This window comes from Chlorocebus sabaeus, chromosome 11, assembly GCF_047675955.1.
Source record: "Chlorocebus sabaeus isolate Y175 chromosome 11, mChlSab1.0.hap1, whole genome shotgun sequence".
NCBI classification, from domain to species: domain Eukaryota; kingdom Metazoa; phylum Chordata; class Mammalia; order Primates; family Cercopithecidae; genus Chlorocebus; species Chlorocebus sabaeus.
The window spans coordinates 99079048-99097956 of record NC_132914.1 but is presented as its reverse complement, the minus strand read 5'-3'; the positions used below and the strand labels follow the sequence as shown (position 1 = coordinate 99097956).

Sequence of the window (18909 nt, the reverse complement as noted above, 5' to 3'; positions counted from 1 at the left end):
TACAGCAGACTTCTGGATAGCCATCAGAGGTAGGAACCTGGCTGATGTAATTCCCCTTTGATTTGTTAGGAGTATTTGTTAGTACCTACTTGTTGACTTCTTTGTGAATGTCAAGAGTGCATCCCAGTGCGGGTCTTTGGCCACCTTATATTGGAGCAAATTCATTTTCTCTTTGTTAGAGGTTATACGACTTTCCCAGTACATGAAAATGGCTGGCAGCCTGGTACAATGTTTTACTAATAAAATATAAAAGTGTATGCTTTAAGCAAACTGTCTTGGTTACAGTGGGAGGTACAGTATTGTTGGTAATATTTCACTGGAACATATAATTCATTATGCATTTTAAGTGTGGTAAGCATTGTCAGTCCCTCTTACTCACATTTAGGGCTACCACTAGTCCATATGTATGTAATAAACTGTATTTGCTTTTTATTAGAGAAATCCTTGGGAAAAACACAACGGAACCAACTAAGAAGAGGTAAGCATTTCGATTTCCTCTCAAGAAAAAAAATTAAAGGATAGAAGTGAAATTTCAGATTATTTGTTTTTATTGGGTATTCGGGATTTTGTATTTACTCTATTATCCATATAGTTTTTGACCCCAAATTAGGTACATCTATTAGATGGGAAATTTTGCAGTGCTGAGTGCATAGTTGATTGAGAACTCTGGTTATTTTGCTAACCAAAGCTTCACTGCACTGGGGAGGGTTAGAGTCCCAAGATTTCCTTCTCTATAGTTCCCTCCCATTAATCTGTCTTGGTGCATTATTCTCTTGGTCCACTTACACTCTAACTTCTACCCAGTATTTTCATTTGTAAAATTTATGTCCATCATTTATTTATAGGTTCAATATATACGTCCTTATCTTTAAAAGCTGTGAAGCTGTATATTTTATGTTTAAGAACCTAGGAAGGAGATTTAGCCCAACAAGAAGAACCAAATACACCTATCTTGACTTGAGTCATTCCTGACTCTGACAGGTCCTTAAAACAAGACTGTCTCACTGACAAGCAATCTCTGTTAATTGTCACCTACCCACTTAACCATCAGACTTTCAGAAACGCTTATTGATAGAGAAGATCCTGAGAATTTCAAGATCCAGAAGTGCCTTCTTTTTTTTTTTTTTTTTTTTTTTGAGACGGAGTTTGCTCTTGTTGCCCAGGCTGGAGAGCAATGGCGCAATCTCGGCTCACCACAACCTCCGCCTCCCAGGTTCAAGCAGTTCTCCTGCCTCAGCCTCCCGAGTAGCTGGGATTACAGGCATGCACCACCACTCCCGGCTAATTTTGTATTTTTAGTAGAGACGGGGTTTCTCCATGTTGGTCAGGCTGGTCTCAAACTTGCAGCCTCAGGTGATCTGCCCGCCTCGGCCTCCCATAGTACTGAGATTACAGGTGTGAGCCACCGTGCCTGGCCTCAGAAGTGCCTTCTAAGCTATCTTTTTATGTTAATTATATAAATTTATTTATAAACTATATTAACATTAATACTGGTTTTTAAATGGTTTTTAAATTATTTAAATAAAAGCAATAGTGCAACACGCGGAAAGATTGAGAGGAAAGTGAAAAGAAAAAACTCACAAAATTTTATAACCCTTATTTAACAACTGTTATTTTTATTATTCCCTTTTCATGCATATTTGAGTAGTTGTAGTTTATAATCTTGTGTGCAGTTTTGTATCCTACTTTTTAAACTTCATGTAATTATACATATGTATCATGTTGATGTATTATCTTCATACTTCATATCTTTCAGTTTTAATAGTTGTATAATATTCCATAAAGTGACTACTGTAATTTACTAAATGTTGGGCATTTCTGTATTTAACTATTGTCAGTATTTCATGATATATTTGGGTCTGTGGCATTTTCTGTGTGTGGGTTTGTTTTTTCTGTTTTGTTTCTCTTCCATACTTGGACTGGACTAGATTCCTGAAAGTAAGGTTACTGAGGAAGAAGCTTATATGTGTTTTTATGGTTCTGAATAAGTATATATGTATACATATGCGTATTAGACAAGTATATATGTATATATTACCAACTTGCTTTCCCAAAAGAGTTTTTGTCGTTTGGAGTGATACCAGCAGTATTTAAGAGAAGTAGATTTACTGCACTTGTGCTAATATTGAGTCATCATTTTTTGAGGGGTGCTAATTTAGTAAAGGTGATAGCTCATTGTTTTCTTTTACATTTCTTTATAAAGGAAGTTGAACAATTTTTTATACTGTTTAACTGGTTATTGGTCCTACTTTGTGAATTTTCTAGCCATGTCCTTTGACTATCCATTTGTTTATTCAGGTAATAGGTTTATTGTAGATATTTCTTATAATCAGATAGAAATATCTCATATAAATTTATGTTAGAACCTTGTCACAGTTGCTTTTGTTTACATCAATGTAGTGTCATATCCAATGTGTTTAGTTGTTTTCTAACTGGAATTGGTAACTTGTATCTGGTAACATGACACTCTATTAACCAGAATCTACCTCCTTTCTAATTTGCCCAATAATGGGCTTTATTGGAATTATGAATAATCTTTAAAAAATGATAGTAATGAAGTGCTTAATTTCATGTGCACTTTGGAGTTAGTAAATATTGGTGGGAGTCTTATTAATGGGAGTTTGGAAGCTCTATTTTTAGAGTTGGATTGAACAATTTTATATCATACTTGCGAACTTAATTTTTGTATCCATGAGATAAAAGTCTTCATTTGTTAAAGTACTATGATTTTTTGATGGGCTGTAAAAAATCTGAAAAATTCAGTAGTATGACAAGCTTCTCATTGTTGATTGCATTTCAAGAATGTAGTTGTGAACATGTTGGTGTTTCCTTCCAGTGAGAAGCAGTTAGAGTGTTTGCTGACACACTGCATCAAGGTGCCCATGCTTGTCCTGGACCCAGCCCTGCCAGCCAGCATCACCCTGAAGGACCTGCCATCTCTTTATCCTTCTTTTCATTCTGCCAGTGACATATTCAATGTTGCAAAACCAAAAAACCCTTCTACTAATGTCTCAGTTGTTGTTTTTGACAGTACTAAGGATGGTAAGATCTTTTTATGGATATTTTAAAATTATGTTATTATTGGATGTTTGAATAACAAAATTCTCAGTAGAATAGAAACAATTCATTCTTAAGTGTCTGATAAACTTTTCTAAAAATGCACAAAGAGAAGCAAACGAGCTGCCATTGTATTTTGGCCTAACCTCAAAAAGGGATTGCTGCATATATTTTACTCTGTGTAATACACATACCTTTCTGTGCTGTGATGAGGACCTTCAATCTGACATCACAATTACCTTGTTCTCTTCTTGGCTATGAGTTATTCTAGAGGCAATTTTTCTACTATATAACTCCTCTACAAGGTTGCGTTCTGCAGTTTGGACAGAACATACCTGGAGTATTCATTCTGAGATATATGAACTGAATGTTTGTGTTTCCTCCAAAGTTTGTATGTTGAAATCATAACCCCCAGCATGATGGTATTGGGAGGTGGAGCCTTTGATGGGATTAGTGCCCTTATAAAAGAGATCCTCGGCTGGGCATAATGGCTCATACCTGTAATCCCAGCAATTTTGGGAAACTAAGGAGGATTGCTTGAGCCTAAGGAGTTCAAGACAAGCCTGGGCAACATAGTGAGAACCTGTCTCTACCAAACAATAACAACAACAACAACAACAAAAACAAAAACACAGCTGGACATGGTGGTATGTGTCTGTCGTCCTAGCTACTTGGGAGGCTAAGGCAGGAGGATCGCTTGAGCCCAGGAATTCAAGGCTGAGCGGTTCTGCAGCCTGGACAGTAGAGTGAGGGCTTGCCTCAAAATAATAAATAATAGCAGAAGAGACTCCAGAGAACTCCCTCTGTTCTCCACCATGTGACATTATGAGAAGATGCCCTCTGCAAAGTACCCTCACCAAAACCTAAGCGTACCCTCACCAAAACCTAAGCGTGCTGGCAATCTGATCTCAGACTTTGGCCACCAGAACTGTGAAAAACAAGTTTCTCTTGTTTATAAGACAACAGATGATTTGGGCAGATAATGGAATTAAAATGGTAATTCCTGGCATAAAACTGCACCCACATCCTTAGAGATCCCATTCTCCCACTTGGCCACTGCACTGCTGAGCCCATAACCTGCATCTTCTGCTCTAGCCTCTTGTCTGACTCATTCCTCCTCTGCATGGATTGTCTCTATTTGGAAGGTCTGTGGTTTTTATGTGTAAAATGAAAGCTATCATGTTCCCTTTCCAACACCAAGTCTAGTTCTCTAGCTCCCATTCTGCCAGTGTCGTACCTCCCAGCTTAAATCTTTGGAACCATCTTTGACCCCTTCTTACCTTTTACATCTATAACTAATAATTAACTTCATCTTACGACTTGCTTTTCTTTTTTTGCACATGATTCTTAGGTTCTTACCTTACTTATTTCCTCCACACCAGACTGAATTCCCTCAGACTCCAGTAATAAGACTCCTGCTCTGTCTGTGTAAAGTCCATCTCAGTCTGTCTGGCACACAGGTTCCAAATGAACCTGAAAACCCTGCTTTTATGGGTTCACTGCCTTTATGAAAAGAATAATATGGCAGTGTATGTTTGCTTTTCACATGGATACAAATGTCTCTTCCTGGTGTTTGGGATTCAGCTTTAATTGCCTTGATTTTGACAGTTGATCCCCACATCCCTGCCCTCTGTACATCATGTTGCAGCTGTCAGTGTCTTCACACATGTGGTGCTAGGCCTTGTGTCCTGCTGCCTGTCCCCTTCTCCTTCCCTCTCAGTCCATCCCCTGCTTCATTCAGCCCCACTTTAAGCCCTCTCTCCTTTATGAAGCTCCCAGACTAATATATTCATAATGATTTTATTTTTATTTTTACTTTTCTACATTTCTATAATACTTACAATCTAACACATAACTTAGGTTTTGATTACACAGGGGTTTATGGTTTTTCTCGTGGAATTTTTTTTGTTGAACAGAAAACTTGCCACTCACCAGTTTATGTCCCGATCAGTGCCTAACAGTGCTCACTCCCTGATCCTTAACAAGTTATTTTTAGTTTGAGGTTGGGTGTGGTGGCTCACGCCTGTAATCCCAGCACTTTGGGAGGCCAAGGTGGGCAGATTGCTTGAGCTCAGGAGTTCAAAACCAGCCTTGGTAACATGGCAAAACCCTGTCTCTACAAAAAAAACAAAAATTAATCTGGCATGATGGCATGCACCTGTAATCCCAGCTACTTGGGAGGCTGAGATGGGAGGATCGCTTGAGCCTGGGAGGTCGAGGCTGCAGTGAGCCGAGATTGTACCACTGATCTCCAGCCTGTGCAAGAGTGAGACTCTGTCTGGAAAAAAAAAAGTTATTTTTAGTATGAAAGGAAATGTTAACCTTTCCAAGTATAAATATATCCCCCTTCACTCTGTAGATCCTGAACCGATTTGTACCTCAGCACTCACATATTCCAACTGCAGCCTGGAGCGGGGTCTACTGAGCAAAGTAGTTTCCAGTCAAGCTTACACTTTCTGATTTATAGCAAACAAATTTCCTCCAGTGGCAATTCATTTTACCTCTAGACTAAACTGACTTTTAAAAGGAACCACAGACTGCTTCCTTATAACTTTCTCATATAGGTTAAAGTTGTACCTCCTATGGTCACACAGAACTCATGTAATCCCTCTCCCTTGGGACATTTTATTTTCCTTTCTTTGGTTGTCTCTCAGGGACTTGTGAGTGTCCCAGTTTGCTCTTCTCAGATTACTTCTAAAATGTGTCAATGGGAAGTGAACATTCTATTTTAGTGTGGTTCCGTCTTGGCAGGGAGAGCAGGACTGTCCATTTAACGAGTGCTTATTAAGTGCCTGCCATGTGCCAGGTACTGTTCCCTGTACTGAAGATAGAGCAGGGAACAGATGGACAAAAATCTCTGCCCTTATCTTGAGTTTACATCTTGGTGGAGGGAGTCAGACGGTAAATGCGATAAATAAGTAGATTACATAGTTTGTAGAAGATAATGCTGTGAAAAAAAAAAAAAAAACAAGCAGGGGCAGCAGCAGAGAAGTGTCGGCCAGGGCAGGGGGATTGCAATTCTAATTTGGATGGTAGGGACATTCCTCACTCAGAAGGTGACTTTTGAGTGGAAATGTGAAGAAGGTGAGGTAGCCAGCAACGTGACTATCTGGGGAAAGAGTGATCTGAGTAAGTAGAATAGCCATTGCAAAGGCCCTGAGGCAGGAGTGTATCTGGCATGTTTGAAGAAAAGCAAGGAGGCCAGTGTGGCTGGAATGGAGTTAACAAGACAGAGACAGGCAGTAGATGAACCTGCAGAAGTAAGCGGGTACCAAATGGCATAGGCCTTGGTACCCATAACAAGGACCTGGCTTTAACTTGGAGTGGGATGAGGAATCACCAGAGGGTTTTGAGTGGAAATGTAATGTGATCTGACTTACATTCCAGAGGGATCAGTCTGGCTTCTTTGGTGGAAATAGACTGAGGAGGGGCAAAAGTTGTGATAATTCAGACAAGAGGGAAGGTTGCTTAGACCAGGGAGGTGCAGTGAAGGTAAGAAGGGGTTGGATTCTGGACATTTTGAAGGTCAACCCAACAGAGTTTCCTAATGTCTCGGTTTTGGAGAACATCATCACCTTTTTTATTCTTATTCGATGTACTTTACTTGTGTTTAAAAACACAAAAATGTGATGGAAATTCAGTATGGCCACAGCACATTGTAGACTCATAGTGAACTCACTGTTGAGTAAAACTTATCTTTAAAAAAAAAAACAAAAACTATATGCTATAATGCTGAAATACCTGTTTTAGTTTATGCTTGTATAGTTGGTTTTGGTACCAAGTTATAAAGGTTTTACTTCATAGGAGATTTTATTTTGTCAGATTTGACTCATTGCTCCAAATAGTCACAAATTTGGGGAATCCATAGTCTCTTATCCAGGACAATAGCTTCTCTGCCATCTTCATATGAATCTACACATTTCACAAGCATGCCTTCTGTAACTTCCAAAACATTGATAGAGGGTTCAGCAAGACGGGACCTGTGAGTAATCTCCTAAACCTCCCTCTAGGTTGATTGCGGCTTTGTTGTCTCACCTCTTTAGTAGAATTGGTTAAGCTCTAGCCCATCTGAGCACCAAGCCTGTACATCTTTGTTATATCCATGAAGATGACATGAGATGCTCTTAGCTACTTTGCTGAGATTACAAATACATATACCAGGTCTGTTAGGTAGAATTCATCATGTCAATGGAAAGAGAGAGAGAAAAGTTTATCTGATAAAGTTGTAATGAGCTCATACTCTTAACAGCCAGTGCTTCCTTTTAAGATAAACAGTGTATTATGAGGGCTTTCTTTTCTCCTGTGCTTACCAACTATATTGTTGTGTTTCAGTTTTTGAGACCAGGTCTCTCTCTCCCCCAGGCTAGGGTGCAGTGGCATGATCATGGCTCACCACAGCCCCAACTCCTGGGCTCAGATGATCCTCCCATCTCAGCCTGCTGAGTAGCTGGGACTATAGGTACACACCACCGCCACCGCCACCACCACCACACTCGGCTAGTTTTTGTGTTTTTTGTTTGTTTGTTTGTTTGTTGTAAAGACAGGGTTTTGCCGTGTTGCCCAGGCTGATCTGGAACTTACGGGCTCAAGTGATACTCCTGCCTCAGCCTCCCAAAGTGCTGGGATTATAGGCATGAGCTTCTGTGCCTTGTAACTCTAGTACACTTGAGACTCATGCCCAGGATTGACATCTCATCTCATCAGGCTGTAATTTGGAGAACCTGCCGCCTTTGTTTATCTTGAAGATCAGAATTGGAGCTTTCTGACCTGTCTTCTGTTTTCCACAATCCCTGAATGTCAGCAGCGAGTTTGCTGATCTCACTTGTCCCCATCACTAACTCTCTTCCAGTTGGGCTGTGTCACCCCCAATTCCTACCCTGACTTACGATGCTCCGTGCAGCAGCACCCAATGAATTTTAGGGATTCATTTTGAGAAAACTGTGCCTCTTAAGGAACCACAAGATCCAGAGTAGCCCCCTGCTGTTAACATACATGCCACTGCCTGGCATTCAAAGGCCCCCTTTGGTTACCCTTATTTCCTAGTACTCACCACTCCCAAATATTTTACTCTAGTCAAACAATTCTTTTTCCCCCCCATCTTTGCACATACATCTGTGATTTCTATCATCCTATCATTTCCTTCTTCGCATTCTAGCTTAAATTTGCTTCCATGAAGCATTCCCTTTGTGTCAATCACTTATAGTATTGTGAAATTTAACGTTTCAATGTACAGTGATTTACACTGTTCCCCTTTTGTTGAATGGGCTAATTTTGTCTCCTTCAGCTTCCTTTTTTTGACCATATATTATGCTACTTTAATAGGTCTCAGAGTGTTTTCACAATGTTCCCCAGACACCATAGTTAAGTATTCATTAAAAATGTGCTTGTTTATTGTATTCTTGGTTGTAGTTGAAGATGCCCACTCTGGACAGCTTAAAGGAAACAACAGACAGACAGTATGGAGGGGCTACTTGGTATGTTATTTTAAATTAAATTTCATTTTTACAGTAGACTAGAATTAAAATATGAATAATAAAGCTGTTTTTCTTTGAGAATCTTTTTAATGTTTATTTTTTGTCTAAGGGTAGCTTACTAATATTAATGACTATTGATTCAAGTAATCCTAAAAGTCATATTTTGAAGCTTGTGTTGTGATGCAATAGATCTTTATTAGTTTTCTCAGCTGTAGGTTTTCACCAGCCTCGTGATGTGGAAAATGAGTTGTGTTTTCCCCCTTATTTTAGACAACAGATAAAGAAGTCCCTGGATTAGTGCTAATGCAAGATTTGGCTTTCCTGAGTGGATTTCCACCGACATTCAAGGAAACAAATCAACTAAAAACAAAATTGCCAGAAAATCTTTCCTCTAAAATCAAACTGGTAAGAACATAGAATATAGAGCAGTTAGCCTGGCACATTCTCATTTAATGTGTGATTCTTGTGGTCCGTTTTTTCCTCAAAGTTTAGCTGATAAACATAAGAAGCAAAGAGGGATTCTGTTCTGCCAGAAGAGCCTCATTCCTTACTTTTAATTTGGGCAAAAATCTAAGAGTCTTATTTCGTTTGCTTGGTTCCTGGATAGAGCAGGATTCATTTGTTTAACAGATGAGCTCCTACAATGTCTTAGGTGACATTACAGCTGCTGGGGAGCAGCAGTGGACAAAACAGACAAAGGCCCGGATGGAACTTAGGGTGTGAACAATGGAAGCATGGGAGGAGGAGATGAGGGGAAGTCATAAATGTCATCAATGCACACAGCCTGTTGTTTACCCAAAGCTTTCACTCATAAAGGTAGTGTGCTTCAGATATATGGAACATTTGCTAATGAGAACCATTCATTAGTAGCTAATTGAGGGACAAGTGTATTTAAAATTGATACTTCTTAGCTCTTCAGGCTTGACCATTGATGTCATTTGTTAAGGTGGACTCTGGAGGCTGGCCTGGGACATGCCTTTTCCTTAAAATGTATTGTTTTCAGAGCCTTTGTCTGATTGACTTAGGACATAGTCCATGCAGGTTTCTCTCTATTTGACCTTACGTCAAGATGCCTGCTATTCTGTCAGAAGTGTTTCAGGTTGTAAATCGTGAATGTCTCATCTCTTAGAGTAGAGAGCATAAAGTCCTTGCCTCAGAATTTATGAGGTTCTAGTTTTCTTGATTTTGTGAAGAAATGCTCTTTGAGTTCTGCCCCTGGGTTTAGCTTACCTGATTCTGACTTCCTCCTGTTGTATGTCATTTAACAATTTTGAGGGTGAAAGGCTGAAGATGGAGTAGTGGTGGAGGAGCTGTGATTAGAGGTGACTAGAGAGGGGTTTTTGCTTAGTTCCTGTCTTAACCATGTTTTTATATGCACCCCCGCAACGAAGTTCCTTTTAACTTGTTTCTCCCTACCCCAGACCAAGTGTTTTACTGTTTTATGATACATTGTATTATCCTTGTAATACAATGGTAATGTGAGTAACCACCTACGAATTTTTTACTTTTTTCGTATTTTTCTTCATAACTCTTCTTTTCTTTTTTTTTTCTTTTTTTTTTTTTGTTTTTTTTTTGTTTTTTTTGAGACGGAGTCTCGCTCTGTCACCCAGACTGGAGTGCAGTGGCCGGATCTCAGCTCACTGCAAGCTCCGCCTCCCGGGTTTATGCTATTCTCCTGCCTCAGCCTCCTGAGTAGCTGGGACTACAGGCGCCCGCCACCTCGCCCGGCTAGTTTTTTGTATTTTTTAGTAGAGACGGGGTTTCACCAGGTTAGCCAGGATGGTCTCGATCTCCTGACCTCGTGATCCGCCCGTCTCGGCCTCCCAAAGTGCTGGGATTACAGGCTTGAGCCACCGCGCCCGGCCTTTCTTCTTTTCTTTTTAAGAGACAGTCTCACTCTATCCGTCACCCTGGCTGGAGTGCAGTGGTGTGATCTGGGCACACTACAACCTCTGCCTCCCGGGTTCAGACGATTCTCCTGCCTTAGCCTCCAAATAGCTGGGATTACAGGCATGCACCACCATGCCTGGCTAATTTTTGTATTTTAAGTAGAGAGGGGGTTTCACCATGTTGGCCAGGCTGGTCTCCAACTCCTGACCTCAGGTGATCCAACCACCTCGGCCTCCCAAAGTGCTAGGATTACAGGCGTGAGCCACCATTCCTTGCCTTTCATGACTTTCTTTATTATACTTTGAAATACTGTAATGCCTGGCTATATTAGAGTTGAATTTGTTCTTAGCTGCCGTTATTTTAGAATAGAGAATACATTTGTCCTTCCTCTGAGTTATTTTTAGTACTGCTTTGGGCAGATAAAACCATAGATTAACTTTCATTTCAGCCAATGTTTATTTGACTTCTTGGCTTCCTAGTTATTAGTTCTAGAATTATAGACACATGTATATCTGTACTTTTGACCACCAGTTCAACTTGCTGATGTAGATAGAATGGCGTTCTTGATTTTGTTTATATAATTTCAATATAATAAATGCTGAAAAGAAAGAAGGTTCATTCCACTTCTCCACACTCCACTCCGTTTGAATATCCCACATCACTTGGCCTGCTGCCACTGCCCACTAGTGCGGACTGCTCTCATGCGTCTACTGGTGGATGGGTGTGTGCTGCCAGAGAATGCCAGTCCCAAGTCATGGTTGACACTTCAGCAAACTATATTTGGGTGGCATGTGTGGTATAAGCAGGTCGAGGTGGAGTAGGGTAGCAACTTGAATTGGACAGGGAGAACCAGCAGCCTCCAGGCATGGGGAGACCCCTTTCCACAGTTCACTCACCAAGTGGGAGATTTATTTGGATTTTCAGAGTTGTCTTTGTGGGGGCCAACACCTCTCAGAGCATCAAGCTCATCACACATAATGTTCCTTGAAGGTTTTTTTCATGATTCCAAAACCTGTGATCAACTTCAGGTACTAGGACTTAAGATTTTTAGAGACTAGAGAGAAAGTGAGAAAGAGGAAGAAGAGAAGCAGTGTCAGCATTAGAGTCCAGGCCTCAAGTGACTTGCTTTCCTTAGGCTCTGCTTCCTGATTATGTTATGAGTACTCTGAGAATGAAGTTTCCTATCATTGGGTTCCCAAACAAACAAAACACCTTTTGTGTGTATGATGAGCTCTAAATAAGAGTTCATACAGAGTGCCATGAGAACATCTGGGCTTTAGGTGTACTTGGGGTCAAGGCAGGGTTTGCATAATAGAAGCATTTTAGCTGGGCCCTAAACAGAGCAGCCATTCTCCCAGCAGAGAAGGGAGCAGAAGAGACCATTCTATGTAGGGAGAACAGCCTGAGCAAAAGGGTTGGAGGCCTGAATGTAAATGGTGTTTTCAGGGAACCAAGGCAATGGTTTCTAGCACAGGCAGGGATTTTGGTGAGGATGAGATTGTAAAGACAGGTTGAGAAACATCTCTGTTAAGAAGCCTAGATTTTTTCCTGAAGGCAGGGTGAGGACACAGTCTGATCTGCTTCTAAGGAACGTAACAGGGAAAGGTGTGGTAGGAAAACCAGTTCAGCTGCTGCTGCCATAGCTCAGCAAGACGTTCCCATGCAGCAAGTGCCTTGGCAGTGGGATGCCAACAATGGAAATGGTTCCAGAAGCATCTAAGAGAGACACTCAGCATCAATTGGTGAACTACAAGCTATTCAGGAGGAGGAAGGGGAGAATGAAAGGGAAAGTGGACCTTTCTGGTGAAGATGGAAGTTATGGAATTAACCACACTCGGAGCTTCAGTGGCAGAAGCAAACGTCTTTTGGAAGGAGACCCAGAGGTCAGTTTCGGATGTGTTGCATTAGGGGTGTATGTGGCATGTCAGAGGAGAGGGCTGTTAGGCATTGGACTTCAAGACTTGAACCATTGAACCACTTTGCCCTTCCAGGTTCCCCCAGGAGGCCTTTGCCAAGGCCTGTGGCCCTGGAGCCACCTAGGGCTCAGCTCAGCTCTGTCCCACAGATTCTCACTAGGCCACGGGTGTCTCAGGACAGGTACGGCCCTATTCACCTTTTTACCCTTAGTGATTACTTGGCACTTAGGGAGCTGCTTAAGGAATGAGCCAGGTGCAGCAATGTCTTGGGATATATAGGGAAACATTTTCAGCAATGTGATTATTCATAGGAGTCCCTCTAGGCACAGAAATCTGTCTTTGTACATTGTTGTATATACACAACTAGGCCTTTGTCATCCTGTTTAGAACAAAACCTGAAGTTGTTTTTTTTTTCCTGAGGCAGAAATGTGGGACTTGAAAATAGTTTCATTTGTAAGGTAATGGATTTGAATTCATAAACTCTTTTGACTGTAGTCTTATAAATCAGTCTTTTCTATAAGAGGCTTTCTAATTTGAGATACCTTGAGGTGGGTCTTCAATGATCTGATTAAATACTCTAATTTATCTGTATAATTTTTGTGTATGACGGACACAGAATTCACCTTTTGATAAATCAGATCATCAGTCCTTATTTTCAGATACCTCTAAATCATTTTGTATCTGTAGACATTTTCATTCATGGTAGGTTTTTGCATTTATTTTTTGATTTTTGTTTTTCTTCACTTCTTTTTTAAACATATTTTAGAGCAAGTGGGAAATCTTCCCAAAGCTGTCAAGTGAATTCTCATGCTAAGTTTCCTTCAATTATAGTAGTTGCTGAGTGGGTGTGCAAGAGGTGGAGGAGATGTAGACCCTGCCCTTAAGCATTTATAGTCACATTTTGGAAGCAGCGTGTGTGTTTAGAGCTGGAAACAGGAAAGGTCTGTGGGTCAGAGACATGGGGGAAGTTTTCAAAGAGAAAGAGGCTGAACTGGGTTCTTGAAGACTGAACAGGTTGCTTGTGCAGGCAGGGTGGGAACAGCATATTGTCCTGCGTGGACTCTGCCCCCCTCAAAGCTCTGGTTAGGGCCTAAGGTCACAGTAAATTGTCATAATTTTGTACTAAAGCTCTTTCTTTTAGATAATTCTCTGAAACCACCTTGTGCACTTGTTTTAAAGCATGGTACCTTTTTCTTTTTTTGTTTTATTTCTAAAATAAAAAAGCTTCAATAGATGAAACAACCAACTCTGAAACTGATTTAAGTTTTGGAAAACCACCAGGACATATTAAGATCTAGTAGCGGCTGGGCACAGTGGCTCACACCTGTAATCCCAGCACTTTGAGAGGCCGAGGCGGGCAGATCATGAGGTTGATCTGATAGGAGACTGAGACCATCCTGACCAACATGGTGAAACTCCATCTCTACTGAAAATACAAAAATTAGCTAGGTGTGGTGGCACGTGCCTATAATCCCAGCTACTTGGGAGGCTAAGGCATGAGAATCACTTGAACCCAGGAGGCAGAGGTTGCAGCGAGCTGAGGTGGCGCCACTGTATTCCAGTCTGGTGACAGAGTGAGACTTCATCTCAAAAAAAAAAAAAAAAAAAAAAAAATCTAGTAGCTTTGAATTGTTGAATCACTTAAAGGCACTAATTTGGTTTTCAGTTGGTGTTAGCAGACATGTGGGGTTTTTTTCCTAAAAGATTTTTAATGATTTTAAATCAAATGAATCCAAAATGAAAGTAGATTACACCTTCTGAATTTGTAAGCACTTTAAAGTTGTTGGGAACATAACTTCTAATAGGCAAGGCTTTGTTGTTATTTTGGATTTGCATGTTCTTCTAGACCAAGTTTTCTCCACCTTTGCACCATTGACAGTTGAGACTGGATGCCGCTATCCTTAGGGGACTGTCCTGTGTATTGTAGGATGTTTAGCAGCATCCCAGGTCTCTATCCTCCAGTAGTAGTTGCAGATACGTGATTGTTTAGACAACTTGACACAGCCTTTCTTTTTGGCATTCAAAAATGACCAGTTCGATATCATGATTTTTAACTAAGGCTTATCTTAAAATACAACTATTTTGTCTGCCTTAAAAGGATACTTTCTCTTTTGCACTCATTGTTTTTGGTTGACTTAAAAACATGCATTCAAACTTACTTGTATTTGTTGACTACTATTGTTTTTAAAGCCAATTTTTAAATATAGGCTACAATGCTGAGAACAGTAGAACGAACTGTTTATTATTCTCACAATAAGCAATATTTTAAAGTGGTTCTATATATTTTATATTGATATACTCTAATCTTGCCTTGATAGTTAATCATTTGTAGGATTTAAAAGCGAAGATTATTTACACTGCTTTTTCAATTCTTGTATCTTGTGACTTGGTCATTTATACTGAATTATACTGAATTTAATACTTCTGGGATTGTTTTATCATCCCTGTCCTATGTTATACAGTGTACAAAATGTGTTAGATTTGCTTCCAATATATACATACATATGTACATATTGTATCTAGAATTTTAACCGTGAAGTATCAAGCACTTGAAATCTGGTTTCCATATCTGTCATGCCATTTAAATTGGTCTCCATTGAGCTACTAATTACAAAACCCACTTAATTTTGTTTCTTGTCCCTTAATTTTGATGCTTGTTTTTTGTCTTTAGAAATATACCAGAATTAATATTTTTTCTCTTGGGTTCTGCAACACTGCTTCTCCTGACCATCATCTGTATTGTCTTTCCTTGACTCAAATTGATCCATCAGTTGCCCAATCATTGTAGCCTACCCAGGCCTTGGCCTCAACCACCATTTAGTTCTCCGTCTGTCTGTCTGCCCTTGCCTTATACTCCTACAAGTGCCAGGTGTATCAGTCATGTTATTCTAGATGATGCTGCTGGAACAGACATTCTGGAATCTCAATGGCTAAAAACAACAAAGCTTTATTTCTTAGTCATGCCACATGTTGTTCACTGTGGGTCTGTAGGGGGTGGGTATAGAAGTTGTTCCTTTTTGCAGAAACTTATAATTTATGTAAACTTATAATTTAAAGTAAGATGCTATATATGGAGGCAGTTGCCCACAATTGCCCAAGCCACGAACGCCAACCTTAGGCACAAACTACAACTACTCTTCCCACTACCTCTTCTCAGCTGACAAAAGTAATGATGATGTCCAGGATTGGGCTGCCACCTAGTGGCTGTCAGAGGGTACTTCCCCACCCTTTTTACGGTGGCAGAAAATCTTTCTCATACATGTAAATATTACCTTAACCTCATTAATTTTCATCTCTTTCCGAATTATTGCATAGTTACTGTAGAAAAACCTCTTCTTGCTCTTTTGTGCCTATATAATTAGAAACCAACCCTAGGCAAGGCTTCTAATAAAAGAATAATTTTAGTGATATACCTTCTTACCAAACAAAGGGCCAATACAAGTTATGAAATTAAACTAGACACACCTTGTCTTCGAGGTGATGCCAGGGCAGCGCCTGGGTCCAAAACTGGCCTGCAGCCCCTCAGCTTCGCCCACTGCCTTCTGACCCTGGACCTTTGCAAAGTGAACGAGCTTCAGGACTTCGTGAAAATGTATAAGCAGGATCCAAGCATTCTGCACACCGAGGAAATGTGCTTCCTGAGGGAGCGTGTGGAGAGCATGGGGGTGAAGTACCACGTGCTACTCAGAAAGCTATTATAAATCAGATGAAAATACCAAGGAATTAAAAACAAAAACAGGTAGTAAGAAGGTGGAGGAAAACATAAACACAGACGAGCCTTCAAGTGAGGAAAGTGATCTAGAAATTGATAATGAAGCTGTGATTGAACCAGACACTGATGCCCCTCGAGAAACGGGAGATGGGGGCCAGGCCTGGTGGGTCATGCCTGTAATCCCAGCACTTTGGGAGGCTGAGGCGGGTGGATCGTATATCAGGAGACCAGCCTGGCCAATGTGGTGAAATCCTGCCTCTACTAAAAATACAAAAAAAATTAGCTGGGCATGGTGATGCATGCCTGTAATCCCAGCTATTCGGGAGGCTGAGGCAGGAGAATCACTTGAACCCGGGGGATGGAGGTTGCAGTGAGCCGAGATCACATCACTGTACTCCAGCCTTGGCAATAAAGTGACACTCCATCTCAAAAAATAGAAATAAAAATAAGTAAATAAATAAGTTATTCTAGAATAGTGACTTTTTCTCTCCAGGGAGCCCTCAGAAATGCTTTGGGGTGCTGTGAGAGGGAGGAAAGGGACCCAGGCAGACTACTAATCCCCTGCGTGGCCTGCCTCCCAATACCCGGCACATATGCTGGGGCAAGATAGTGAGTCAGTGAGAACCAGCTTAGCGAGTGCTAAATATGTGCCAGGCACTCACTAAGTAAAAGAAATAAAAGAAAGTGATGAGTCAGGAAGACAGTTACAAGCACCTGCAGGTGCTCACACATGCACCTAATCTGTGAGAAGAGTTAATGACCTATGTGATAAGGGGAAAAGATATAAATGAAATTTCTAACTCTAACCTCTGGTGTTCTGGACTACGTACGCTTAGGAAACGGCTTAGAAAATGAGCTAAGAATAGTCATACAGCAAACAGAAGAGCTCAGAATAAGCTCATAATAATTTGTGTCTGCTTCTGTTTTATAGATTGAGGAAAAAAAACCATAAGCTCTTTTAGAAGCACTAGTTCAGGAGAAGGATTTTACTATCCTCCATTTGTGGTTTTCAGGCCTCTCCGCTTTTCCTGAGTGATGAAAGCCTCTTCGTAGGAAGTTGCGTGATACAGAGTCAGAACAGACAACAGATAAAGCGTGGTGTGGACTTTGGTAGGGGTGGCAAAGCCTGTTTGTAGAACTTGATGTTTGTGAAGTTCACTCTTAGATTTATGATTGCCCCAAAAGCTTTGCTCCGAAAGCTAGTTTCCCATGGAAGCACTTGAGGCAGCCCTGCCGAAGATGCTCCTCCCGGGCATGTGGCACAAAAGCTGTTCAGACACCCCACTAGCAGATGTGCTTGTCACCAATTCCAGCAAGGTTAATTACATTGCAGGTTTTTTGCCCAATATAAGCAGATTGATAATATTCTAGAAGAAAAGTCACAAAACTGTTGGCCAGCAGGCATATTTGCAAAGAAGTCAAAAATCATTTGAGCCAACACTGAAAAATTGGGGAGATTTCATACAACAGTTGGGGATTCTTGCCTCTGAGGAGACCGGCAGCACTTGGTGCCACTGAGTGGTTGCAGCTTTCAGATGACTCTGAGGTGTCGAGTTTGCCACTGCCTTTACCACTCCTTCTTATTTTTAGATGCCTGTTTTGTTAACATTCATTTGGGAAATGCATCGGGTCTGTGTAGGTCTTTTTGTTGTGTTTTGATATTGTCTTACCATTTCAAGATTAAAGATAGAGTGGTTGTGGTGGCTCACGCCTGTAATCCCAGCACTTTGGGAGGCCAAGGCAGGTGGATCACCTGAGGTCAGGAGGTGGAGACCAGCCTGGCCAACATGGTGAAACACTGTCTCTACTAAAAATACAAAAATCAGCTGGCTGTGGTGATGTACTCCTGTAGTCCCAGCTACTTGGGAGGCTGAGGAAGAATCGTTTGAACCCTGGAGGCGGAGGTAGAGGTGAGCCAAGATCGCGCCACTGCACTCCAGCCTGGCGACAGAGCGAGACTGTGTCCCAAAAAAAAGGGAAAGATTAAAGAGCAGACTGGGAATTTGAAGGTGCCTCATCCTTGAGACTCAGTCTTTTCATGTGTAATCCTCTTGTTATTTGATAGTTGCAGTTGTATTCAGAGGCCAGTGTAGCGCTTCTAAAACTGAATAACCCCAAGGATTTTCAAGAATTGAATAAGCAAACTAAGAAGAACATGACCATTGATGGAAAAGAACTGACCATAAGTCCTGCATATTTATTATGGGATCTGAGTGCCATCAGCCAGGTAAGGGATGCACAGAAGCTTTTACAACCCAAATCAAGGGTTAGGATGTTAAAAATGTATAAGTTACTATATTAGAAGAGGAAAGGGGACTTACAGAGAGGTGAGTTGATTGGAACTTTTCTAATTTTCCAGTCACTGCCATTGGTTTGGTATTAACTGAAGTGATCTAGAATGAGATCCAAGAACCTTTTTTATAAAGGGTGTTAGAGAAATGCTGTCTCTTTGAATTTTGCGTTTAAAAATATATATACTGAATCTTCTGCATTTTTTGTAATGTTTAAAATTAAGACTGCATTGTTAAAAGTCTGCCAGAGCACCTTGAGAGCAGATGGGGAGAAGGAAAGGACAAAGAGGAGGAGGTATGGACTTAAGGGGTATTTCACATCTTCATGTGCCAAGTGTTTTTCTCAGTCTAAGCAGGATGAAGACATCTCTGCCAGTCGTTTTGAAGATAACGAAGAACTGAGGTACTCACTGCGATCTATTGAGAAGCATGCACCATGGGTTCGGAATATTTTCATTGTCACCAACGGGCAGATTCCATCTTGGCTGAACCTTGACAATCCTCGAGTGACAATAGTAACACACCAGGTACAAGACTTTGTAAACATTACGAGACTGTGGTTTCTAATT

At 40.8% G+C, this 18909-nt stretch overlaps 1 protein-coding gene across 2 annotated transcripts in view; it reads left to right on the top strand.

Moving 5' to 3' along the window:
- GNPTAB (N-acetylglucosamine-1-phosphate transferase subunits alpha and beta) overlaps nucleotides 1–18909 on the top strand; it is a 91417-nt gene that overhangs the window by 41342 nt on the left and 31166 nt on the right. For both annotated transcript variants that reach the window (XM_008004420.3, XM_008004419.3), the window contains 6 exons: nucleotides 437–478; nucleotides 2837–3042; nucleotides 8467–8531; nucleotides 8802–8936; nucleotides 18115–18276; nucleotides 18688–18867. In XM_008004420.3, coding sequence (XP_008002611.3) covers nucleotides 437–478; nucleotides 2837–3042; nucleotides 8467–8531; nucleotides 8802–8936; nucleotides 18115–18276; nucleotides 18688–18867 — 790 coding nt within the window. The remainder of the gene's footprint in view (nucleotides 1–436; nucleotides 479–2836; nucleotides 3043–8466; nucleotides 8532–8801; nucleotides 8937–18114; nucleotides 18277–18687; nucleotides 18868–18909) is intronic.